The following is a 25,097-nucleotide window of genomic DNA, read 5'->3' as shown; positions in this document are numbered from 1 at the left end:
TAGAAAAAAAAGGCATAAAAGGGATCTTCATATGCATCGATTAAGCTAGAAAGCCAGACTTGTGATGAAATTCCAGAGGATACTTTTCTTTACAAACCAAACAACAGCTCCTCTGGTGTTGGAGTAGAACCAGAAGGCAATACAGATATGACATGCGGTTATGATTGAGTTTATACAATTTACCAAGAACGAGATCAATATACGAACATTTGTTGAACTCCCGATTATGTCATCAATGAAAGCAAAACCTTTCCAGAAGAAAGTATCAGCAATTCCCTCTCAGAGAGTTCGTGGGGACACCTGATCTTCTTTATGAGACGGCCACAAGCAACAACACTGTGCTTGGTATGAATGAAGCACCAAGGGTGGGCATGATCAGTTGAATTGCGAGTTGAACAAAAGAGATCAAACAATAGGCCCTCCTCCTTTCTTGTGAAAATGGTACCTTCATAATGGTTTTGGTTGGAAATGTTTATCACCTTTCCACATCCTTGGCCTTCTGAATGAACATAGGAAGTTTCTTGAACGCCCAAACTTCCATTGATCCCAGGGACAACTAGAAATCGCTTCAAAATTGGTATCTTCCCAGTTCTTGGTTCTTTTTTGTCTTGGTTTTGTCCAATCGAGCTTTCCGTACAGCCTGTTGGATTTGCCGCTCATGCTCCTTCAGCATTTCGTCTATGTTTGCAGATGGAGGGAGAAGAGGTCCAGAGTAGTGAATCCTGCTCTTTTTATGTCCATAGGCCTGTAAACAAGTATGAGAGTAATAAGAGCGTCTCTTGTCACTAAATTTCACAGATTTTTTATTTTTCTCCATTTGATGGATAAGAAGTTTCTGGCACGAAAGAGGCAGCACAAAGTGCGTAGACATGGAAAGGAAGCAGTGAAGAAAAGGGATGACATCCACACAACTTGGCTGAGAACTGCTTGTAAAAGGACATGCATCTTAGGCTAAGCTAACAAGGTGAAGGTGACTGCTAAATTAGTTTATTATCTTAGTGGATTTACAGGTTAAGTTAGAACTGATATGCTTTTGCAACTCTTAATGATGATAACTTACTGTTGTTGATCCAGTAGTTCTTTCATCCTTCTTATGAGTAGTAGTAGCAGGTCTATCTATCAGATGGTGGGCCCGTTGTTGCCTCTCGGATTGTTCAGAAACCTCTATTGGACTGTATTTGTTCAAAATCCGAGTCCCTTTTTCTCTACTATGCTCTTGCTTGCTGTTACTTCTCGCCGGCAAATCAGATGAGAGTTCAGATGCCATATGGGGCATGTAAGATCTTTGTGATCTCAATTCTGCACTGGGCTTTGCACCCTTGCCACTGCCACCATCTGTTCTGCCATGAATTGTCTGGTTTTCACCATCCTTTTGCTTCTTATTCCACCCTTGATTAGGATGAAGTAGAGGACCAGAGTGGTATAAGACATTCTTTGAGGTTCCAAGCGATGCAGCCCTGGGAGGTTCATTTGGAAAAAGAGTATCATCAATCTTATGATGATACTTTTCACGGTTGCTTTTAGGATTTGAATGTCCTTGCTTCCTCTGGAAAGGGCAGAAAACTCAATCAGTGTTTCAATCATTAGAGAGGAATAAAAAGGCAAATTGGTAACAGAAAAAACTAGTTTTTGTCATTGAATTGCTCCATTACATGAGTTGGTGCTTTCATCTTCTAATCACCACAAAGTACAAGGAGAAACGTATATTATTCAAACAGTAGCTGCGTCAAAGTTCCATTTTGTCTATTTAATTTTTTCCCAGGTGAAAATGCCACAAAAGAAAAAAAAATCTCTAGTTCTGATCAGCTATGAAGATCAAATTGTTCCCACACGTGTAGTTTACTTTAGAGTACTTATGCAAGGGTGAACAGCTAAACGATTAATAAAGTACCTGCATTGATGCTCGAAATTGAGCAGTTGCATCTGGAGCTGGCTTTGCTCCAGGTTCTCTTGCCCCTCTAGTCTTGTTATCAGGTTGATGAGCATTTTCATCACTGCTTTTCTGCCTGTAACAAGGAAAACAAATGGATTTACAGGACAATGAGGAGTATTTTACACTATTGTTGAGTTTATCAACTTTCATGCTGGTTTAACTTGTAGATATCTATCACTGCCAAGATGACTCTTTCATTTAAGAACATCCAGGCATGCTTGTATGAGCTCGACTAGGAAAAATGTCTATCTCAATCTAGCAGCTTTTGTTAATTCTTGCAAGGAAATGAAGGTACTCTAAACTCTAAAGGGCCAATACAATGGCTTATGTCCAAGTACAATAAACTTGACTATTTGCTGCATTAAATAAAAAGTGACAGGTATCTGAGTTGCCTTCCAAGTCAGGTATTTATTGAAATCGGAAACTGGTTTCATGAATTCTTTATTCAACACTCTAAACGATGAATATTTGGATAAACCCTCAAGAAAGTCAATAACCACTGTTCTAGGCCGTGACAGACTTATATGCTTCTATTAGGAAGTGTTTGCACAGTCGGTTTTTGGACAAGAAATTGGTAAGGAACAAGAAACGGCAGGATAGATTTTTCATGAACAGTGAAATTGCCATTACTATCAAATTTCAGCAAAAACTTTTGGAAAGTGTTATAAGACCAACCGTCAAAACTGAAGTTTGAAAACTAAGAGAAGTCGCCTTCTTATGGAATTCAGAAGTTGAACGTGCACATTTTTGTCAATGACGTTCACTATTTCTAAGTAAGTATGGAATGCTTGGTACCTTCTAGCTTCCTCGTCACGAAGTTTAACATCCAACTCTTTGCTGGGCGGATATTTTGGCAAGCTTGATGGATCACAGGCAAGTGGCCTTGTTGTGAAGAACTGCAATGATTTATAGAATACAAGCTTTAGAAAACCTATAATTATGCACACCAACAGCGAGCCAGGTAACAATGATGAGCTGAAAACAAAGACCATAAAATACATACAAGTTTAAGAGAAAAAAAAAGGGAAAGATTAAAAAAATAAAATATTGTTTTAGAAAGTACATGGGGACAGAGAGAGCAAAGAATAGTTAAGAATATTAGTCCAAAAGAAGTACAGCTTTTCAAATTTTTGGTGAACCTGGAAAGGATAGCCCATGAATTTTGAAGAGATTTAATCAATCCCAAATGTTTGTCTCATAGATGAGAGCATGGAAGGAGTTAAATTGCAGGTTGACAAAATACTGCTGCTGGACAGCAGGAAACATATGCACAAACATAGGTACATATTTGTGTGTGTGCAGATGCGGACAAGAACATTTGCATGGATGCTATATATAAACACACACGTGTAAGTAAGGATTATTTATATTATTCAACAAGCTGAGCAACTCAGGCTTGGATAATATCTGCTTTATAAGCTGCTTGTGGCTTACGTCACTAACCATAGTGCAGAGCTCAAAATAAGTGAAGCTCTTATCTCATTTCTCATTCCTGAACACGAGAAGCGGACTTCATTTCAACCAAATATGAGAGCTTCAAGACATAGAAAGATCAAAGCAAAAATGCAAAGGAAATACAGAAAGAGGAACAAGATCAAGGACAACGTTGAAAAACAGGTAGGAGAAAAAGATCCCAGAAGCAGCAGAAGAATGGTGGTACAAAATCAAATGTCACCTCACTCTTAAGCGCAGCAGTAGCTGTCCTGCGGTGTTCTGGTTCTATAGCAAGAAGTGAATCCAATAGTGACAAAGCTGTGACAGGAAAATCCTTGAATGTCTCTCTGAAACAGCGCTTGTAAGGATGATGTGGTTTAAAAAGAGTCGCATTCTGCAGCTTTGATTTTTTCCAGTAATCCTCAGTTGGTGAACCACATAGCTTAAAGATCTTGTGCAGCTGTTCCACCTAAAAAACAATACAGTGTGAGCCTGCAACAATCTTACGAACCACAAGATCAGGGTTGCGAGGAAGATACCGTCGGAAAAATAGAAACCAACAATTTAAGAGATGAAAGAAGAAAAAAATGAAACAGAATTATGAAACCGGTCATGAAGTATTAATTACTTATTTTTAACTTGGGATGCAAGGAATAGAAGAAGTACCTCAGTACGACCTGGCATGATGGGCTTGCCTGCAAAGAGTTCAGCTAGGATGCAACCAGCACTCCACAAATCAACTGCAACACCATATTCTGTTGCACCAAGTAAAAGCTCTGGAGGCCGGTACCATAGTGTCACCACCCGGCTTGTCAATGGCTGCTTTTGATCGGGATTGAAAAAGGTTGCCAGCCCGAAGTCTGCTATCTGGAGGATGCCATTATTATCGATCAAAAGGTTTGAGCCCTTAATATCTCGATGAAGAACTCCCCGACTGTGGCAGTGCTCGAGCCCCAATAGCAGCTGCTTCATGTAGCATTTGATCTGCCAAGTCCAACTTTTGAGTATAAAAGCAAAAGCTTATTTATCATCTATAATATAAGCAGCAGATGACACAAACCTCTCAATATTAAATGGAAAAGCGAAACGTAGCGAGTCAGTACCTGTGGCTCTGTGAACTTGACACCGGCAGTGCAGGAAAGTCCAGCAAGGTCATGCTCCATGTACTCAAAAACAAGGTACAAACCACAGGACATTCTTGATGTCACGAGCCCTTCAAGCTTCACAACATTTGGATGGTCAAGCCTGCGAAGGATGTTAATTTCTCGTGCCATGAACCGAACACTTTCAGGATCCATATTTACAAAGCGCACTTTCTTCAATGCTACAATTTTGCCTGTCTCAAGGTCCCGGGCTTTATATACGTTACTGTAGGTTCCTTGGCCAATCTAAGATCAAGATTCAGCAGATGCGAAGTTAAGCCATGGTGGAAAATAAGTATTAAGCAGACAAGGTAAAGCAGGTAAACAGAGAGCTAAAAGCCTAAAATAAAAGAGCGTGGATTTATAGAAATTGCCGTAGATGCTAGGAAATCATATGCATAACTTTGTAATAGAAAAACGTTTGAGCATAGCAGGGAGAGAACAACAGGAAGGAGAGGAATGACAGATCGATTTTGGCTTGGGGATTGTGGGTAAAATGAATGAAGAACTTTATGTGATATAAATGGTGATTTCACATGAAATATTGAATCTGAATACATCCAGTAAAAAACTGCCTTCTAAACGAAGGAATGAAGATGGATCTAATCGATATCTCTTAGTTAGTCATGTGTTGGCACTGCGAGGGGCATGGCCGTCTTAAAACAACAAATCTGAGCCATAAAAGGATGTATTTCAATTTCTAAGAAGTAACACCAAAGGAGACATTCTTCAGACATGTTCCCCAACTGCCAGATCGTGGAAAGGCAACAGAAGTACCTGATGCTTGGCTAGTTGCTTTCGAACTCCCCAAATCAATTTTTCTGAAGGGCCGCCAAGCGAATTGAAGGACTCTATTGTGGCAAGTGTTAAACTAGTGTGAAAGATTATGTTGCCGCTTTCTCAAAAAGAAATTAATAAAGTTTTTGAGAATTTCATCCTCTAACGCAAGGCAGAGTCAGAAGGTCCGTAATCAATATTCGATAATTAAGTTATTGCTTTATCAAACTGCATCTATTATCCAATCACTTCAACGCAAAATTTTATGGGCTGCAAACTCCCTAGAGAAAAACGAAAAAGAAAGCCAAGGAATGCAAAGCATTCTGAACACGAGCCAGAAGAAGGTGAACAAGACATGCGAGTATGGAGCACTGAGAGTTTGACAGAGGAAGCATCAAATAGACCACTATATGCTGGATCTAAAGCAGGAAAACAACGATTTTTAGATGCCCACTACAAATAAAAGCAACTAGAATGGAAACTTTCACGTATCAGAAAAGAAGAAGTTGGTTACCAACCTTGTCTAATTTCTCGAATGAATCAGCCCGACGAGGAATCCACCCTTTGATGGCTTCTCCCGCAACTGACGTGAGCCAGGACGGCCATCCCGCTGCTATCTGCTCTCCCTCCAACTGGTTTGGCACATTGCCGGCCCACAAGCCATGATTCTCCTTCGCAGCGATATCAGAAGTGTCATCCCTCGGCTGCGTCCTTTGTGGCTTCTTAACCGATCCCTCTGTCTGCTTATCCACCTTATCAGCCTTCTTCTCTCCTGCAGACGACGCTGGGAGCACCACAACGTTCTCGGAAGGCTTTAATACTTGCCTCGCCCTCGCGTCCTTGTCCGTCGCGGCTTCTGGCTCCACCACCACCTCGTCCTTCCGGGAGGGGACGACACGCAGCCGTCGAGACGATGCGGAGATCTTGATGGAGCCTTTACCTCGACGGACGCTGCCCTCTTTCGCATCTTTTCTCGCAGATTTAGAGCAGATGCAGCCCATAGTCTCAAACAGCCCCGTGTTTCCTCGCAGGCAACTCGAATCAAACAACTCCTAGAAATGGCGATAGCCCAGGAAGCAGTAAGCCGAGAACTCAAGCATCATTCATCCGAATTCCGCCAGGGTTCTCGGTACGCCTGAGTCTTGAACAGTTCAAAGGCTTCTCATCATGAATCACCATAAACAGGAACCAAATTCGCTTTCAAATCCAAAAACTGCATGCCACCGAACCTATATATTGCCCTTGGATTCCCATTCACCACCATATGTAGAATGCAACAAAACCCCAAAAGATCTCAATAAACCATAAAAACTTAATCCGTAGCCAATTTTGTCAAGGACCAACTTCACGAAATCCACGTATGAATGACACCTTCCAAACAAATCATGAAAAAGATCAGGCTTCGGTCACCACCCAAAATTTCTATAAGCTACGAAACGGCGTTACTGATTCAACATCATCAGTCTGCAGCTCAGTGGCGGCCTTTTCCTTCTACCAATTCCCAATGGTGGTGTTCTCTCCCTCCCTCCCTCCCTCCCTCTCTCTCTCTCTCTCTCTCTGTGAGAGAGAGAACACTATTTGTGGTTTAATTTAGGAAAGTAGGCCAGGTAATAAGGATGAAGAACAGAAGGAATGAAGGGGAGGGAAGAGAGAGGTCTTCCCACAGACACAGCGCACTCGTTCTGGAAATGGGATGCGTCGCTCTGCGGTTGGCAATCCATCCCTTCAACTGTTACAATTCACGGGGCGAAGGGCTTCTCGCCCGCTAAATTTCCTCTCCACCTCTTTCTTACACGCACGGAGAGAGAGAGAGAGAGAAAGGGAGGGAACAGATCTTTCAATTTGGGAAATTTTGAAAAACGAACCTGAACTTTTCGTGATAATGAAGGCAGAACATTGATATTTCTTTTATTGATAAAAAGCTCACCTTAAGTTTTTTCCACCACTTAATAAAAAAAGTTTCACGAGTTATCTCTGTCAATATTTTCCATGTAAACAGGCTAGCCTGTCTGTGGAAAACAAAGTACTCGCTAGATTTAATTTCATTTCATCTAAATACCTTAGGGGTTCTCTAGATATTCTTTTCTTCCTCTCTCTCGTTTAGTTAGTTGTTCTAATTATGTATTGAAGTTATTTTAGAGTTAAATTAGGTCTAGTTTCTGAAGTTCTCCAAATTTTAGTTAGTTCTAATTTTAGCCTATGTTTGAGGTTTGCTATTAGGTTGGTGAAGGAAGCACAATAAGTTTGTATTTTAACTAAGATGTGTCCTCCTTCTAATGAGGAAAGTTAAAATTAGTGTCTTATTTGTCACTTGGATGACAGCCCAAAACCAGGTTTTGAAGGTAAAACTTGAACTTTTTTTAGTGTATTTTCCTTGTTTTCACAATACTAGTGCTAAAAATGGAAATGAAGAGCCTAGGGCCTCTTACTAAAAGAAAAATTTATTCTTAATGTGTCAATTATATTTGAAAGCAATTTTTTAGAAACTCATTAAAAGACTTGGTTTCCATAAAAGTGAGCATTTAATGGTGTCATCTAAATTGTATTAAGATTTGTGGTTTGCATGAATTTGGTGACTTGGATGACCTAATTAACACATAACACGGTTTATCTTTAATAGGTTCAAGGTTCGAATAACGGGGCGGATGTTACATTTCATTGTGTCATTCCTCTAATCGTAACATCGTGACATTCAAGTTAAAGGTTATACAGTAAATGTAATTAAGATAAAAAAAAAAAAGGAAAAAAACTAAAAGGGATATGACCTAGTGGGTTTCGGTGAAAGTAAAAAATAAGAAATCTTTATTTTTATGACGTAACTAGTATAATAACGTTATTTAATGTAATAATTAATTATTTATTTTTATTATTCTTGCAACAATAACATATGATATTTTGAGGCCTACGTCAAAGCATGACGCCCCGACAAAACTTGGAGGCCTTTACCATTAACACCTCTCCCCACCTGTCCAGCCATGGCGAGCACACCCACCATGTGTACACCCAGGAGCCTCTATCCATCTTCCTCTCTCTCCACACCGATCACCCTTAAGTTACAAGTCATCCTCCCCTGGTCTTCATCTCTCTATCTTCTTCATCACTCTCTGATCATAGGAAACGACGACCCTGCTTCCGCTGAGCAGAAGAAGGCGAAAAAAGGATCATGGGTCTGCTGAATCTGGTGCTGAACTTGGTGGCGCCGACGGCGGGGATGGTGATGCTGGCCTTTGCATGGCCGTCCTTGGTCTTCTTACACGCCTGCGAGTGGCTCTACCGCAGCTACGCCGCTGAGAACATGGACGACAAGGTTGTCATCATCACCGGCGCTTCCTCTGGGATCGGAGAGGTAAAAGAACAGTTGGGTTGTCTTTCTTTTCAATACCCACAAAGGATAGCATCATGGATCTTGAGGAGCATTAATGGAGCTGTGAATTAATTAACTAAATGCAGCATATAGCGTATGAGTACGCGAAGAGGAGGGCGAACTTGGTGCTGGTGGCAAGGAGGGAGGGGAGGCTGCGGGGGATCAGGGAGAGGGCCAGGCAGATGGGGGCCAGGCAGGTGCTGGTCATGGCCGCCGACGTCGTCAAGGAAGAGGACTGCAGGCGATTCGTCGATGAGGCCGTCAACCGATTTGGCCGCGGTTAGTTATCCACACCTACCAATAATCTGCGACAACAGCCTTCTGCTTCTGAGACAGACGGCCGGCCGGCCGGTCGGTTGATATGAAGAATCGTCAGTCATAACCTGGCTCAGCTAGTAATTATTGGGCTCAGCCAGCTTAGACTGGGCTCTCTATTAGCCTAGTCTGAACCTTGTTGACATGCATGCTATTGCTACCTTATATGTTAGCTCCGTTCTAAGATCATGATCACCGATTAAGATCCTAGCTAGCTGATATGAGATCTTCAGTTTCCGATTTCAATTCTTGAATTTCAGTAACGATTTAAAATCTTGTTTGAAGTTTGAATAATGCATGGATTCCAACATAATAAGCCTGCAAGATATTCTTGCATCTGAAAGTCCATGAATCTCAAGTCATCGGCTTAAATTAACCATTAATTTAAGGTATGCCCAAGTGAAATCGGACCTTGAATATAAGGTCTAGGTAATCAAAATGCGTTATTGCATTTTGAAATTATTAGATTCCATCCATTGATATCATCTCCAAATTCAAAAACCTAACTCATTGACGGTTGTGAAAATGGCATATGTGGTACTGAATCTGAATCTAGTATTGGATCCTAATACTTTCGATCTTGTTCTTGGCAGTTAACCATCTAGTGAACACTGCAAGCTTAGGGCACACATTCTTCTTCGAGGATGCAACGGACACTTCTGTTTTCCCACTTCTGCTGGTGAATCTTCTTCATGCTCGGTTTTACTTTTCTGCAAACATCTTAGTTCATTGATGCAGGGTTTTAACTGATGATCGTCCAAAAGAAATCCCGATCGAGAGGTGGATGATAACGTCGATATCGATTGCTTGCTTGATTGAATCGGTTGGTGTTTGCATGACAGGATATAAACTTCTGGGGAAATGTTAATCCCACGTATGCGGCGCTGCCGCATTTGAGGCGAAGCAACGGCCGGGTCGTCGTCAACGCGTCCGTCGAAAACTGGATGCCCATGCCACGAATGAGCCTCTACTCTGTGAGTCCGACACACTGATCCCACCAACATTAGCTTGAACCTGACTCGAATTGGAGTTGAGGTCGAGCTCAACTCAACTCAGTGTAGGCTCAGTATGGGGGCAAGTTTAATGTTAGACATGAATATTGAATTCAAGGAGCGTATTTAGGCTTCTTTTTGAGTTTATAATCAATCTCAATGAAGATGCTCATGCTGGGTTCAGATTTGCTCAAAAAAGCTAGCTGAGCTCTGTGGTTAGCGTAACCACATGGTGTTTGGTATTGCCCACACCATCCTTACATAATTAGTTTAATATATATGTTAATATTTTGATATATATGATTGTTATACATGTAAGTGTTTCAAAAAAATTAAAAGTATTGAATGAGTGCCCCACCAAAAAAAACTTGTGAACCATCTTACTCATGTTGGTGCACCATTAATGCCCTCATCTTATGGTGTGTTTGTTTGTTCTGTCTGAAATTAAATGCATGCATGGACGCAGGCTGCGAAGGCTGCTCTGACCAACTTCTATGAGACGTTGAGGTTCGAACTGGGTGAAGAGGTGGGGGTGACCATAGCCACGCATGGTTCCATAGGGAGCGAGATGGCAGGAGGCAAGTTCATGCTGGAGGAAGGAGCTGAGATGCAGTGGAAGGAGGAAAGAGAGGTGCATGCATCTATATGTGTATCTCAACTAAAGTATCTTGAAAATTTTATACATATATATGATTTCATTTCATGCAGGTGACGGTGACCGGAAAGCATGTACAAGAGTATGCGAGGCAGATAGTGAATGGAGCCTGTAGGAGGGAGCCTTACGTGAAGCCTGCCAACTGGTACAACATCTTCCTCCTCTACAAGTTGTTTGCACCGGATGTGCTTGGCTGGACTTTCAGGCTGCTGTTTCTGGACTTGGGCGCCTCCGCCGCCACCCAAAGGAAGATCTCACCGCTCCCGCTCGGCGCTACTCGGCTCACCGAGCCCACTTCCCCGAGGAAGCCACCCTTGCCGGCACCCAGCCCTGAGCAGGCTTCTTCTCCCCAGTGGCAGAGGTGAAGGACGTCGGCCACAGCCACTAGTCATGAGCTTCCTTCTAGTGCCAACCTGGGCTTCCGTTGTTGAACTTGTCATGTGATTTGTAATAAGCATGAAGTTGTCTCTATTTTGATGATGAAAGAAATATTAGATTAAAACAAGTTCGGTGGTTGCTTTCTCAAGTACCTTTTAAAAGTTTTGAACTGAATTCCATTTGATGATGAAATAACGAATTTGGTTACGACTTCCCATTATGGGAAGAAGGCATGACGGAAGGGGTCGCGTGATGAAGTTACATGTTATGATAACTCTTGTTGTGGAGTTAAATTATAGATTTACAATTTTAATCGAGATATAATTTATATAATTTTTTATATTTTTTTAGGTTAAGATAAAAGTTTCAAAATTTATAAATAAAAAATTTATTTTTTAATTCAAAAGGGGGCCATACCTTTGCCTCTGATGGCAAGTGCTTCCATGGTGACAATCCGCTAAAGGGTTTACTTATTGTCAACAAGAGGAGGAGGCACTTTCATACCTCCCCATTGCATATCCGTGTCTGGCGTCTTAAATTTTGTTACCATGTAATAATTAAAGTTGTACATGAGCCGAGTCGAGTTTAAATTATGCCACCTTAAGCTTGACTCGATCGAAAAAGCTCAAGCTTGAACACTGTTTGAACTCGAGTTGAGCTTTATAGAATCGACTCTAAGTTGTATCAAGCTCGAGCTCCAGTATATGTTCCAACTCGAGTTGAGCTCTATATAATCGACTTGAGTTCAAGTCGAAGTTGTATCAAGCTCGAGCTCCACTACATGTTCCAACTCGAGTTGAGCTCTATAGAGTCGACTCGAGTTCAACTCGAAGTTGTATCAAGCTCGACCTCTACTCGTTTAATTTTAATTGTAATTGTTTATGTAAAACATATATCAGTCAACCCAAAACCAAGTCAAATTTAAATGAGTTGAATTTTTAAAATTCAAAGTCAACTATTCATTTCGACCATACATTTGAATTTGAGCTCGAGGTTCAATTTTGCCGAGCCAGTCCACATCACTCCTTGTATAACAAAAAAGGTGAGCTTTCTTTCGGAGTTTGGACTGGTATGACCCAAATCAATCTTTGTGACCATGTGGATCCCACATGTACCCAAGTTCAATCAACTCGAATTTGGCTCGACTAATGACACCACGAACTCAACTTGGCTCGAGTTTCAATAGCTTCATAAAAGCAACTCGAGCTCAACGTTGAGCTCAACTTTGATTAAGACTCCACAAACTCGTTTGAATAGAATTGATATTCATCGTTACTAATGTATACCAAACCCGTGATTTGATTACTAATAGAATCACATTTTCTTCACAAATTCACTAATATAAAGATTTCCGAAGTTAAAAGAGTAAATTAGTACTAATTCTGATTTTGATTATGTGTAAATCGATCTACATATACATATACAGAATCTTATTTCACATGGTTTTCTTTGCCGAACCATGAGAAAGCTATATAGAAAACGGACAGCAAATTACAGTAATAATATTTCCATATCGTCGACTGAGATGCTCAACTCTTCTTCACTCTGCACCTGTCCTCTGGAGAACAAGTGATCTTCTCCCCATATCTCGCCCTTGTGACCTTCCTGCACCGCGCCCATGGCGATTTCCTGCTGCATCTTGGGCGGCGCGAGTTGTTTGTCCGCAGCCATGCCCGCCTCCGCCGCGGCTTTCCTCACAGACTTGGGCGACATGTCGAGCCGGAGGTACGGGGAGACATTGCAGGGGAAATTCAGGGTGCTGACTGCGCTCGGGCCCCGGAGGCAGAAGACGGCAGTGTCGTGCGCCACAGCTGCTGCCTCTGGAGTGGAGTAGGAGCCGAGCCACAGCCGGTCCCTGGAGCCCGGGAGCCGGATCTCCGACACCCACTTCCCCCATTTCCTGCGGCGAACTCCTCTGTACGGGTTTCTGGCGATGACACCTTCGGATCTCTGCATCTTCTTCTTCGCACTGAGGAGCTCTTGAGGGGGTGAGCGTATATATAAGTGGAAGATGCACAAGTCAGCCCTTTGACATTCAACTTCATAATTCAGTGGAGAAGGGAGTGTGGATTGAAGAGAGAACACGTAGAGGAGAAGGCTTACGCGTGGACCAAATGAAGGCGTTCTTGGGAGTCAAGAGGTCAAAGGAAGACCATTTATTGGTCTCAGATCGTGGGGAATCAATGTCGCATGGACGTCAACCAGTGCGTAAGATCCGTGACCTAGTGGACTCGAGTCGGTGTTTTCAGGACTTGAATCGGATCGGTGCCAATGATTCAATGGTCCGGAACTCGATGAGCTCCTTTAAAATATTTTAAAAAATAAATTTTTTTCTTTATATTTGCTTTTATTTTGATTTTTTGTTTGGTTGATTCACAGCCGATTCATCAGTCAATCGAATCACAAATTGGTAGCTTCACCGATTCGGCTTAAGAAGAAGCAAGCTTGACAACATTAAGGTAGCTACGTTTGATAGCTGATCTTAAATTCTCACATATAAGGTTTTAAATGTAGGGATTTTGAAAACCCTGTTTGATATGCTGGACTAATTTTTTTTTTCTCTATAGTTTTTCTTTTTTTTTCAACCTTGATTATATGTGTCATACTCGTGCACGATTTTAGTATGGTTAATGACTATATAGTTCACATTAAAATACAAAATTGAAAATGAAAAAAGTAAAATGACTGTGGAAGACATTTATTTTTAACAAATTACCAAAATATTCTTCCTTTCATTACTGTGCACGACGCACATAACTTTCTCTCTTTTTTTTCTCTCACTAGTAAATCAATCGGCGTTGTTCTATTATCCATAAGACAAATTGTTGATAGTGTGTCCGGACAACAATTTCTATTGTAGGAGTCGAAGCAAAATTGTGAATCTTGTCTTGAAATCCAGCCTGGGATCTTTTATCAAACACAACCTACTTTAAATGTTAATCCAACTTAGGCATTGAATGCAGGGACAGAACGAGGATTTTCTTTAGGGACCGATCAAATGGTCCAACGAACTTATCCGATTAATGTCAAACTAAACTCGAATCTAAAAAATACATTACCCAACTAAAAATTCATCAATCAAACGACCTCTAAAAATAGCTTCTTACCATGAAGTTGGAATGCATTGTTGGATTGAAAATAAGGTAGTGTTATTGTTACAAAACACTAAACACCCACTTTGGTCCTTGAAAGGGATAGGCAAGGTGCATAATGAATCATTGTGCAAAGTCAGTGCTTTGGTCTCAGATTTTTTTTACTAGAAAGCAATGCACGAGTTATGAAATTATAGCTCCTGCATAATCGAATTTAACATGCTCTACTAAGCATTTCCAATCCAAATTGCCAAAGTTTGAAAAAATCTTAACCTAGTTAGAATTGGATGGTAAATAATAATAAAAAATGAGCAATAAGCAATTTCACTTGACTATATTTTCTTAATTCAAGCTTCATCATCTTCACGATTTCTTAACCAAATCTTCTTCCCTCCTCCCGAAATGGGGGGGGAGAGCGTTGGAGTGAGAGTCAGAGAGTGAGGGAGAGCCAACCCCGCCGTGATCCTTCTCCCATTTGACGCCATGATTCATCGATCAACATCCTTCCTTCGGCTCCTGAAGAGGGGTAGGGAGGCCTTCCCCTCTGCTGCTCATTATCGGTTCCTTTCGTCTGCGGCAGACGTAGCGGCCACTCCCACGGCGGACTCCGCCTTCATCGAAGCATGGATGAAGATCGTGCCTAACATCGACCCACCTAAAACTCCTCTCTCCTTCATGAGTCCCCGCCCGCCTGTCCCTTCCTCCATTCCCTCCAAACTCACCGTCAATTTCGTGCTTCCCTACCAGTCGGAGCTGTCGTCCAAGGAGGTAAAATTTTATGCCATCCTGTTGATAGTTGAACTCCACCAACTGAAGAGAAGCTTGATTTTGAGTTCTTGTTTTCCCTTTTTGCTTCTTACGAAATGGTGCTAAGAAACGACTAGTTCTTTCTTCCTCTTCTTCTTGGCGTTTCTTAATGATTGTGGTGGTCAATCTATCTTGTGTTTATAGGGCAGTGGAGCCGAAGATAGTGAAATGGTCGCAACCTTATCATTTTTGTATGGTTTTACGGATTCGTTATTTTTCTGCCGTATATTTTCTCGATGTCAATATGTTGCCGAGAAATGTCAAGTATGTTGGATTTTTTTTAACAGATTGTGACTAATCTATGTTGGATTTCTGGCCAGTCGAATTGAGGTTAATGGTTGATTATTGCCATGTGCTGGTGGTGAGATGTATGTTGGCCTGTTTTCCTTACTGAAGTCAAGTGGCAAGGACTGGATGGCGCTTTCATATGTCGAGAGTCGTACTATTTTCCTTTTTGAGTGGGTATGGTTTTACGTTCATCAATCATCATGGTTCTAGATCGTTTGTATTGGACAGTAACTTGGCTGGAAGGTTTTATTATGATGGGCACGATTCAAGTAATTGCATTCTTTAGATTGATGAATGCACACAAGGTTCAGCTTAGTAACAAACTGGTCTTGTTCATTTGAGAAATGAAGCGGAATTCATCTGTATTCTATTGCACAATTAGATATTTTTGTCAACCATCTTGGTTAGTCTTAACTCTTTTGGTGATCAAAACGTATGGTGCTATCCCTTGGGGTTGCATTTTGACCCTTGCAATATGCTCTTTTGTGTTGATTGAGCTAAGCTAATCTTGGACTTGAGCCTGTGATGAGCTGAGGTCGAGATATCTTATGAAGAAAACTGTAATTTCTTCACTTTGAAGACAATACTAATTGATTCTGGGCATCGAGTCTCAAGTTATGACTTGGTATGTGAAGCATATAAAATACACATTACCTTAAAAGTTAAAATTTTAAACAATGGTGCACAAATGATGCAAGTCGAGCACCATCTACCCTTTCTGGCTTGTCTTTCAACATCAATTTATGCCTCAGTTGCTGATTCAAAGCATGATCGTCTTGTTTCCAGTCTTAACCAAACTCTAGCTATCTACGCTGCTATCGTATCTTGCAGTCAGTTTACCATACTTGAATTGATCATTTGTATTTCTACCTATTAGGGATACCTGCTTTTCCATTTCCTGTTTTTTTTTGTCTTTTCTTTTTGTTAACTTTTTAGTATGTGTATTTTATATGGCATATCAAGAAGTGGGAACTGGAACCTTGCTGCGCTTGTGAACTAATTCAAATTTTTAGTCAAGACATGTCTAATATTTATGTCATATAAGAGTGTGCTCTCCCTGTGTCAACAAATGCGCATCGATGGACACAGTCAAAGCTGTTTCAGGTTGCAGTAGATGCATTTGGACCTTTGTTCATCCAGATTTAGACACGGTGAACTTTGAAATCAACTTTAATAGAGGTGATCTGTTGAATTACAAGCCTAAGTACAGATAAGGATTGGATGGCAGAGTTTTGGCAGCATTTCACTATTAGTTACAATTTACAAAAATACATGAAATAAATTCAGTAGGGTCTAACTAAACATATGGTAATACTTGAAAAAGAGTTCAACATAATGCTCTTAAAAGAATATACTACTGGATACATGGAAGAAACTTCTATGTGAGTATCCAAGTAATGTTCTCACAACCTTTTCATCCAACACATTGGTTGTACATAAATAAACAAAAGAAATGTAAACAAAAAAACAATAGAACAGGGTGGGACCAAAATACTTAACACATAGTATTGAAGGACCAATCGAAAAGAATAATATGTATCATCATCCTTTCCACAGACTGGAACTAAATGATAAACAACACAAAGGTGTGGCTGGTTGTTAGGCACCTCTTTTTTAATGTATTTAGTTGTATGATCATTTAGTTAACCCAACTTGTTAAAGGCAGGGGGAAAAGCCATCCTCCACAGTGTGATCATTTTGTTTTCTTTGCACAACGTAAAGAAACTTTTAGACTGCTTATGCAATTTTTCCAAAAAATCTATGGTAGCTATTGTATGGTCACCTTACTGTGCCCACACAAAAAAAAGTTATCCTTGTGCTGGTTAATAAAACTCAAAACTAGCTGCTAGGAAACAGTCTTCCCCTCATTGACAACTCTATACAAATGGCATCAAGCAGTCTTTTGAACTCAAAAATTTTGAAATTGCTAATCTTTTGGTAAAAAAAATCTGCAACTTTTTCATCTGTTTTTGGATGTAGTAGAGTTATCCCTCCTTAAATTACCTTCTCAAGAATAAAGTGATCTTTGATTTGTATATGCTCAGTTTGTGGATGGAGTATTAGATTCTCTGCTAACCTGATGACACTTCCGTTGTCACAGTAAAGTTCCATAACATAGTTGGTATTTTGCTTAATATATGTTATTAGTCAGTTATATAACATTCTTGGTCTGCTATAGATATTGTTCGATGTTTTGTTACTATTGTAAACAATGAATCCTTCTATTGTTCTTTAATACACCATGACATTGGTCAATCTTCCAAGATTGAAAATGTAATCAGCACTTGATCTTTGAGTTGATAATTTTTCTGGCATAATTGACACCGTAATAACTGACAACTTCACAACTTTTCCTTTAGAATGTTAAAGTCGAGTTCCTTTAACATAGACTACCATTTTTGTAACTTCTAGTGTGGCTTACATAAATTTACTAGTGACTCTCACTGTGTAGGCAATATCTGATTTGGACAGAATTAAATAGATTAAACTACAACCCATTTTTAGTACATAATGAGATCTTTTAGTCTTATTCAGCATCATTATTGAATTTTATATTGACCTCACTGTGTAGGAAATATCTGATTTGGGCAGAATTAAATAGATTAAACTACAACCCATTTTTAGTACATAATGAGATCTTTTAGTCTTAATCAGCATCATTATTGAATTTTATATTGACCTCAATTGGCATTGCAATTTGCTGGCAACCAAGCAGTTCATATTTGTTCAACAGATCTTTACTATATCTCATTTAGTATGTTTTTTCTGTTCATAATGGTTTTCTAACCAACGAAATGTGTCAGACCCCCCAGTTCTTTTAACTCAAACCTTAAGTCGTATAGGTGCAGGTTTCACAATGTACAACATGTCAATTTCAAAAATGTGGCTATATATGGCTAGGACCGCTAGGTATACATGCATGACATTCAACACTCTTCTACGTTCTTGACAGCATCTTCGTCAGAGAAAAGGCTGAAAAGAGAAATGACATTGTAAAATAAAATAGATATAATTTAACGGGGTTTCAATAAACATTTAACAGTTAAGTTCGACAAAAAGAACAAGACTACAGAGAACTAGTGTTAACACCTTAACACCAAAAAAAAAATAAAAATGTGGCAGTGGTGTGGAGAGTGGCATTTCCTTGTCTTTAGCAACCTGTTGGATAAGCATTTAAGTTAGCTGGGTGGTGAGTAGTTGAAAAGAAAAAAAAAAAAGCTTGACAACTAGCTATATTTTTGCTTATTTTGTCAAGTATTTTAGTTACAATCCACAATTGGGATACCAGTCATATGTTTTTCGTATGTTTGGTCTCTCATCTTGCTTTCTCATCTATATCTCTAGTTGATTACATATTACCTAGGTTGCCAGAAGGTTGTGATGGTGTTAGGTAGTTGGAAGTTGGAACCCTTTTTTCAGAATTGATTTTGCTTGGGATTATTTAAGTAACTTGCTTGTGTTCTTTGTGGGATAAGGCACTACCTTGGGAAGAGGGCCCCATTTGGTGACCTTTGTTTCAATGCAAATTTATCATTGCCTTTATACATAGATCTGTGCTTCAGAGGAGAGAGTATAATTTAATAGATAGGCCAGAATAAGGAGTATCGGCTGGTGACGGGTGTAGTTGTTGGGTGCTTGAGATAGACACTAAAGGATGTTGGTCTGTGGTCTGTAAAGGGCATCCTTTTTGTGAGAATTTTGTCATTAGAGATTAGAGAGCTTCAGTGGCACGTTCGTTCAGTTGTGTCCTTTGGTAGGGGCATGTGTTTGACCTGAAGTCATAATGTGCTTTGCCAGGATTGGAATATGGACCTGATGTTGGCTCTTATCTCTCTTAGTTATGTATAACATGGATAGCAAACCGAGGGGCTTATTACAGAGCAGGACATTAAATTGTTGTCCACTTGACATTTCTGTGTTGAGGTCTGATGGAGGGATAATGGATACTGATGGTTTGGGGCCCAAGAGCAAATCCATTGTAGTTTTCTTCAAGACTCAAGACACATATTCTCTTTTGCCACTTTAAAACACAGGAGGGCACGGGTTCAGTGGAACCATAAAGAGTGATTAGATTTATTTGCCAATGAACTTAATGACTTCTACCGTCAACTTGCATGTATCCAATCTCCGAATCTCCCTCTTCTTGTACATTTTTATGGTATTTCCTTCTGGAAATTGCCTTTTGGCATTATCCTGTGCCTGAGCACCTTGTTCAATCTTTGGATGTACAAACTTCCTTTTCTGTAATCAATTGTTTACGATCCATGTCTCTTTCATGATAGTGGAATACATGTTGAAGAACACTGACGTGTAAAGCTGCTATCTGAATTTTGCACGAGAGAGTTTGGATTATTTCATATTCAGTTAACTTAATTGCTCTTAGATGAGAATATCAGAGTGCAGTCCATATCCTTGGCAAATAGTCGTCGTTTATTAGCTCAACAGTGGGATTGTTCTTGCAATTTTTACAGGTTGACATGGTCATTATCCCAGCTACGACAGGGCAGATGGGAGTCTTGCCTGGCCATGTTTCAACAATTGCCGAATTGAAACCTGGAATTGTCTCAGTTCACGAGGGAAACGATGTGACGAAGTATTTCATTAGCAGTGGTTTTGCGTTCATCCATGCAAATTCCTTTGCAGATATAGTTGCTGTAGAAGCAATGCCAATTGACCGTATTGATCCAAGTCTGGTCCAGAAGGGGCTGGCTGATTTTCAACATAAGCTAAACACAGCATCAACTGAGCTAGAGAAGGCGGAAGCACAAATTGGTATAGATGTTCATAGTGCCCTTAATTCTGCTCTTGCTGGTTAAACTGTGTACCCTGGTGCCCTTTTTTTCTTGCTGGAGTATGCTTGTTAAAGGAATTAGTTGGTTTTTTCTTTTTGCACCGACTGTGTTGTCCCTTGGGGGTTAATTTGGCCTCTTCTCATTTGAATTACCATTTGGAATAACCAAATTTTCTTGCTTCATTTAATTACAGATACAAAATTTGGCTTGTTTCCAAATGGTGTTTTAGTTTCTATTTCTATTACATTGTTTTGAACCAGTGACTGCATTTATTTCTGACGGAACATATATTGGTGATTTCTTGAAAGTTTTCAGTGGGTGTGTGTATTTATGTTGAGAGAGAGAGAGAGACTGAATGATGTTCAGGTCTGCCTTAGGCCAAAAATGAAATGATTTGGCTTGATTTAATCGCATAGGTAGATCCAGAATACGACCATGTTTTGGTTCGTGCTTTTTAGGAATGAAATCAAGATCTTTGCGTTATCAAAACATGATGCATCGTAAGTTGTTTTTTGGTGCTTTTGATCTTCCTTTTTTGCGCCTTCAATAGTGTGCTTCAGATGTTCTTTTTTGTTAAATAGATTATGCAAATCACATCCGACGAATTATTTTGGATAGATGCTCGACTGGCCGATGTTTTTTGGGCAGGAAACACGGGGGCACACCATTATACATGCACATTAAATGTGTGAAACTTTTGTTCTTTTTTCTTTTATAAATCTATGTATTGGTATGCACCTTATGGTTCATTTGCTAAGAATAGACACTTCCGGTAAAGGAACAGACTCTTAAAATATAAACATTAAGTGAAAGGTGGGGCTGCACAAGAGCCGAGTTGAGCTTGGACTCCACTTGGCTCAAAAAACTCAAGTCCAAACTTGGGTCGAACTCGAGTCAAGCTCCATAGAACGGGCTTGAACTTGGATCGATGATAAAGCGTCGATTGAGCTCTACTTGCTTAACTTGTTAAGTCTTTTATCTCGTTGACTCGATTTAACTGTCTTCTTTTTTTAACTAATTCAGTTATATGACCCATCTAACATATAATGCAAAGAATCAATCCAAAATATTCTGCATGCAACTATTCCTTAAAGAAACACTTAGCAACAAAAAATCTCTAACTCATGACACATTTATGTAGTCGAGTCGAGTTGTAACAACTCGAACTTGACTCGTTGAACATTTCAAGCATAAATTTAAGTTTGAACTACCAGAGTGAATTTGAGTCGAGCCTGAGCCAACTGCAGCTCTGGTGAAAAGTTTATTTTTGAGATGAAAGCATTTATCGAAATATTTTATGTAGTGGATAGGCGGTCAGTGGCGCCTGGAGCCGAAGTGTATTAGACTGCATAAAAAGGGAAGCATATGGCTCCTTACACCATAATGCATCAAACACGTTACGGCATGATAATAAAACAATTAGTAGTTTATCAAACTACGGTTATATGAATTAAACGAACTATACGACAAACAAATATTGAATAAAAGGTTTGAGTGTGTGTATTTATTTGTATAGTCTGTGAAAGGCAACTCTAAAACTAATGGACATTAGGAGACACAAGCCTAGCCATTCAATCTATCATGATAATAGTTGAAATGTAAACAATGAGAAAATGTGACTTAATTAACACTTTTTTCTTTTTTCTTTTTTTTTTCCCATATGATATCAAACAGTGTCATAAGTAAGCTGGGCAACTGGCTATCTAGAGTCACCATTCAATTTATATATATATATATATATATTCCTGAAAATGTTTTTCTGGTTTGACCCATGAATAAGATGGGATTTGTCAAACTGGCCAAGAAAAAGCGAAAAATTTAACCGGTTTTTTCTCCTTTGATCAAACAATATTGAATGTAGAAAATATGAACTGATCAGATGAAATTTTAATGATTAAGGTGGCACGGGAGAGGCTTTTGCCTCCCATCCTTAGGGTCCAACGCTGCTTTAAACTAATGAAATTTTAATGATTAAGAAAAGGACAATTTCCTTGTTCTTCAAGATCGGAAAACCTGTCATACAACAGACAAAACGTTGGAATTTGTCTCCCTGCCCTTGCTGATACATGCTTCTTGATGTTTTCTTCTTGCTAATGTGTCCTCTTGTCTTGCCTTGTGATTTCAGCAGTTTCCTGCTCAGGGAAAGAAAGACAGCTGGTCAAACCTTACTGTCATTTTTAGCTCCTCCAAACCTCATTGTAGTCTCTTGCCTTGACTCAACAGTACCTTGGCACCAGAAACCAAACAGTGGCGGCCGCCGCGGTTGTCGGCCGGCATCCGTTTTTTACTCTCTCTCTCTCTCTTACAGAGGGTTTCTCTGAAACCCTTTGTGATCGACTCAAAAGCCTCTGGTTGCCATTGCAGTGGACTGATGTTTCACACACTTAAAATTCTTGGAAAGCTGAGGAGCAGGGGCGGAGATAACTTTCAACAGAGCCCATTCTCATAAAAATCAAATGGTAGATGTAATCACCCATGCTTCATAAAACAATAGTATAGTTAGGGGCGGAGCTGAAATTTTTTCATGAGGTGAGCCAAATTAAAGTTTTAAATTTTGACACGGATCGAAATATCATTTTTCAAAATTTTTATATAGGATAAGTAAAATTTTCTAAAATTTCCATGTAATATATTTGTTAGAGGAATATTTATTCTCAAAATATAATATATTTCTTGCCCCTGGTGGCATCAGTGACACAAATTAAACTATATTGTGTTGTGTGATGGAAAACATACTCTAGAGAAAACAATCCTGGGGGGGATTTTTTTTTTTTTTCCTTCAGGTTTTTTACCATGTAGTTATAAAGCAAGCCATACTTTTGGGAAAATTTTGTCCATGTTTGTTTTGAACATAAACAAGTGAGGTTCCAGCTGCCCCACAAATGCTGAGAGGTTCAAAAATCGTTTTTTGATTCGAATCAATGAGGCTGCAGACTCGATAAATCCGCCAATTCATTGATGGGCGGTGAATCTGGTGTAAACTAGTAAAAAGTGTTTTAAAAAAGCATTGTTAAGAAAAATAAGTGCAAAAAATATAAATAATTAATTTAAATACTTAAAATATTTAAAAAAAAAAAACTCTTTTGAAATTGATCTGTAGTATTCTTTGATTGTCCCCCCACATATTTGATTCTTTATTACTCTGGATTTGAAATTAGTTTGATTAACTGGGATTTGAAATTCATGAATCTCATGAGGTAACATGCTTTTGTTGATGTGGCAAAAGATTCATAAAAAAAAAAAAAAAACAAAATTATGGTTCATCAAATTATTAAGGACCTAGTTGAGGGCGGCCTATGTCAACTCTTCTCTCTCTTCCTCTCTTCATCATTTTCATGAGAGGAGAGGCAGTTAGATTTAATAAGACGGGCGAGAGAGGGTCTGTTCTTAAATCAAAGCCTGATGATTGATTCTATCAAACGCCCCTTTTAAGATAGGATCAAAACGACAAAGATGATCTTGGACAATGAACATAAAAAATGTATAAGAGTTCCTTTCACAAAATTAATTGAATATTATTGATCCCTATGTTGGGAACCTAATATTTTTCAGTTAATAATTAATATATTTTCATTGTACAGATAAGACCTATTGAAAAAACAAAAATAAAATCAATGGCTCAACCAACCTTACCGGACAATGGCTGGCAAGCTCCGGACTAATATGACGGCAAAAATTCAAAAAGGTCAATAAAAAAGAGATTGTTTTTTCTTAAAAGCCACAGGGCGGAGCCACCACTATATTTTTCAAAACCCTTCACAAGAGCTAACTTAATTTTTTTAAAAAACATTAACCACGAAATTTTAATTTTTTAAAATTTAGATGTCGTCGTGACCCCGGAGTCTATCCTTATAAAAATAGCGTTTGGATGACACACAGTGTTTCGTGAAAATCAAGTTTTTGTGAAAATTGATATTTTAAGAGTTGTTTGGCAACAATAACATATTGTTAGTCTTAGTAGGTTTATAGAACAATAAAAAAATGTTTATATACTTGTGTGATGGTTTATATACTTATTTGAAAAGATAAAATCTCGGGAGAAGGAGAAAGGTCCAATTTTCTTTAGAAAAGTTGAGAGAAAAAAATGGTTTTTGTTAGAATTGAGGTTTTTGATAATCCCAATTTGAAGCCACCCAAACACGAAACAGAACGGTATTTTGCCGCTAAGACTCGTTCTTAAAAGAGATTTATCAACCGACATGATATGATGAGTGCTGGGCCCTTAGTGTTGTTGAAGTCCGTTTTTAAATCCATTGATTGACTTTGAAATTTTGCTTTAAATCTACAAAATTTTAAAATACGTTATTTTGTAAAAAATAAAATACAAAAATAATTAACGTTGGTGTCATCAATGGTAACTGTGATGCGGCAACAAAAATAAAACATTTTCTGGTATGCGAAATTATTCCAAAAATCATTTATAAAACAATTAAGCAACAATTACGAAAACAAGATATATGAAATTGTCATGTCCACTATACACTTAAAATAATCAATATGCTACCAACTTACAATATACTTAGATGAAATTGTCATGTCCACTATACACTCAAAATAATCAATTTGCTACCAACTTACAATATATTTAGGTTGCATTTTGACATCGGATCTAATGTTCGAGAGGTGATGTGAGATCAGTGATAGAGGCGGAGCCAAGGGAGGCCTTCATATGGGCTCTCTTAAAATTTAAAAACTTTAATTCGGCCCTCCTTATGAAAAATTTCTGTCTTTGCCTTGATCAGCGAGCGAGTATCGTAGATCTCAAATTCGTACTATATCTTAAAAAGTGTTTTAAGGAGGAGGGAGGGAGAGAGAGTCAAAGTTCAAAACTGGGGACTGAAGATCCGTGGTAATAAAATGCAACCTTAGATTCTCATTAGAATTAGAATTAGAGTTCTGTCGATGAACTTTTTCAAAACATCAATTATTTCTTAATTGTCGAGGCTTTGCCTTTTTCTTTTTCTCTTTTTTGGGTTTTGAAAAGGACCCACTCTTGTAAGGATGAGCTGCAGCTGCCCATCTTCACAAAAACTATGACCACCAAAATTAATGCAAAGTCTCCAACTGGAGATCCTTTATATCTAGTATCTTGTTTTTAAATTGTTTTGTTAACAACACTCCCTTGTA

General features: G+C 39.1%; 4 protein-coding genes across 4 annotated transcripts; 2 read left to right on the top strand and 2 right to left on the bottom strand.

The window, feature by feature from the left end:
- Positions 1 to 11: 11 nt before the first annotated feature.
- Positions 12 to 6,629, bottom strand: LOC116257453 (probable serine/threonine-protein kinase At1g54610). The gene is made up of 8 exons (XM_031634224.2): positions 5,805 to 6,629; positions 4,471 to 4,755; positions 4,034 to 4,351; positions 3,609 to 3,836; positions 2,729 to 2,829; positions 1,892 to 2,006; positions 1,061 to 1,546; positions 12 to 745 (listed from the first exon to the last, which is right to left on the bottom strand). Exons 1-8 carry the CDS (start codon positions 6,285 to 6,287, stop codon positions 569 to 571), a joined length of 2,193 nt encoding a protein of 730 aa, XP_031490084.1. The 5' UTR covers positions 6,288 to 6,629; the 3' UTR covers positions 12 to 568.
- A 1,820-nt stretch (positions 6,630 to 8,449) lies between these two features.
- LOC116257671 (11-beta-hydroxysteroid dehydrogenase B) lies at positions 8,450 to 10,977 on the top strand. The gene is made up of 6 exons (XM_031634620.1): positions 8,450 to 8,632; positions 8,737 to 8,929; positions 9,559 to 9,644; positions 9,808 to 9,939; positions 10,424 to 10,588; positions 10,666 to 10,977. The coding sequence occupies exons 1-6, from the start codon at positions 8,450 to 8,452 to the stop codon at positions 10,975 to 10,977; spliced, it is 1,071 nt and encodes a 356-aa protein (XP_031490480.1).
- A 1,400-nt stretch (positions 10,978 to 12,377) lies between these two features.
- Positions 12,378 to 12,950, bottom strand: LOC116257997 (ethylene-responsive transcription factor ERF020-like). The gene has a single exon (XM_031635053.2). It carries the CDS (start codon positions 12,944 to 12,946, stop codon positions 12,482 to 12,484), a length of 465 nt encoding a protein of 154 aa, XP_031490913.1. The 5' UTR covers positions 12,947 to 12,950; the 3' UTR covers positions 12,378 to 12,481.
- Positions 12,951 to 14,443: 1,493 nt separating this feature from the next.
- On the top strand, positions 14,444 to 20,284 carry LOC116258200 (ATP synthase subunit delta', mitochondrial-like). Its single transcript, XM_031635362.2, has 2 exons — positions 14,444 to 14,850; positions 19,650 to 20,284. Exons 1-2 carry the CDS (start codon positions 14,566 to 14,568, stop codon positions 19,992 to 19,994), a joined length of 630 nt encoding a protein of 209 aa, XP_031491222.1. The 5' UTR covers positions 14,444 to 14,565; the 3' UTR covers positions 19,995 to 20,284.
- Positions 20,285 to 25,097: the final 4,813 nt, after the last annotated feature.

This window comes from Nymphaea colorata, chromosome 7, assembly GCF_008831285.2.
Source record: "Nymphaea colorata isolate Beijing-Zhang1983 chromosome 7, ASM883128v2, whole genome shotgun sequence".
Taxonomy (NCBI): Eukaryota; Viridiplantae; Streptophyta; class Magnoliopsida; order Nymphaeales; family Nymphaeaceae; genus Nymphaea; species Nymphaea colorata.
The sequence above is the reverse complement of the archived record's forward strand: the minus strand, read 5'-3'. Positions and strand labels throughout refer to the sequence as shown.

Excerpts from the sequence above, each read along its gene's own strand:
- LOC116257671 (XM_031634620.1), top strand. The coding sequence starts at position 8,450 with ATGGGTCTGCTGAATCTGGTGCTGAACTTGGTGGCGCCGACGGCGGGG. Across the intron at positions 9,645-9,807 it reads CTGTTTTCCCACTTCTGCTG|GATATAAACTTCTGGGGAAA; the intron begins GTGAATCTTCTT and ends TTTGCATGACAG. Across the intron at positions 9,940-10,423 it reads CACGAATGAGCCTCTACTCT|GCTGCGAAGGCTGCTCTGAC; the intron begins GTGAGTCCGACA and ends GCATGGACGCAG.
- LOC116257453 (XM_031634224.2), bottom strand. The coding sequence starts at position 6,287 with ATGGGCTGCATCTGCTCTAAATCTGCGAGAAAAGATGCGAAAGAGGGC. Across the intron at positions 2,007-2,728 it reads CGTGACGAGGAAGCTAGAAG|GCAGAAAAGCAGTGATGAAA; the intron begins GTACCAAGCATT and ends TCCTTGTTACAG. Across the intron at positions 1,547-1,891 it reads AATTTCGAGCATCAATGCAG|AGGAAGCAAGGACATTCAAA; the intron begins GTACTTTATTAA and ends TGCCCTTTCCAG.
- LOC116257997 (XM_031635053.2), bottom strand. The coding sequence starts at position 12,946 with ATGCAGAGATCCGAAGGTGTCATCGCCAGAAACCCGTACAGAGGAGTT.
- LOC116258200 (XM_031635362.2), top strand. The coding sequence starts at position 14,566 with ATGATTCATCGATCAACATCCTTCCTTCGGCTCCTGAAGAGGGGTAGG. Across the intron at positions 14,851-19,649 it reads CGGAGCTGTCGTCCAAGGAG|GTTGACATGGTCATTATCCC; the intron begins GTAAAATTTTAT and ends CAATTTTTACAG.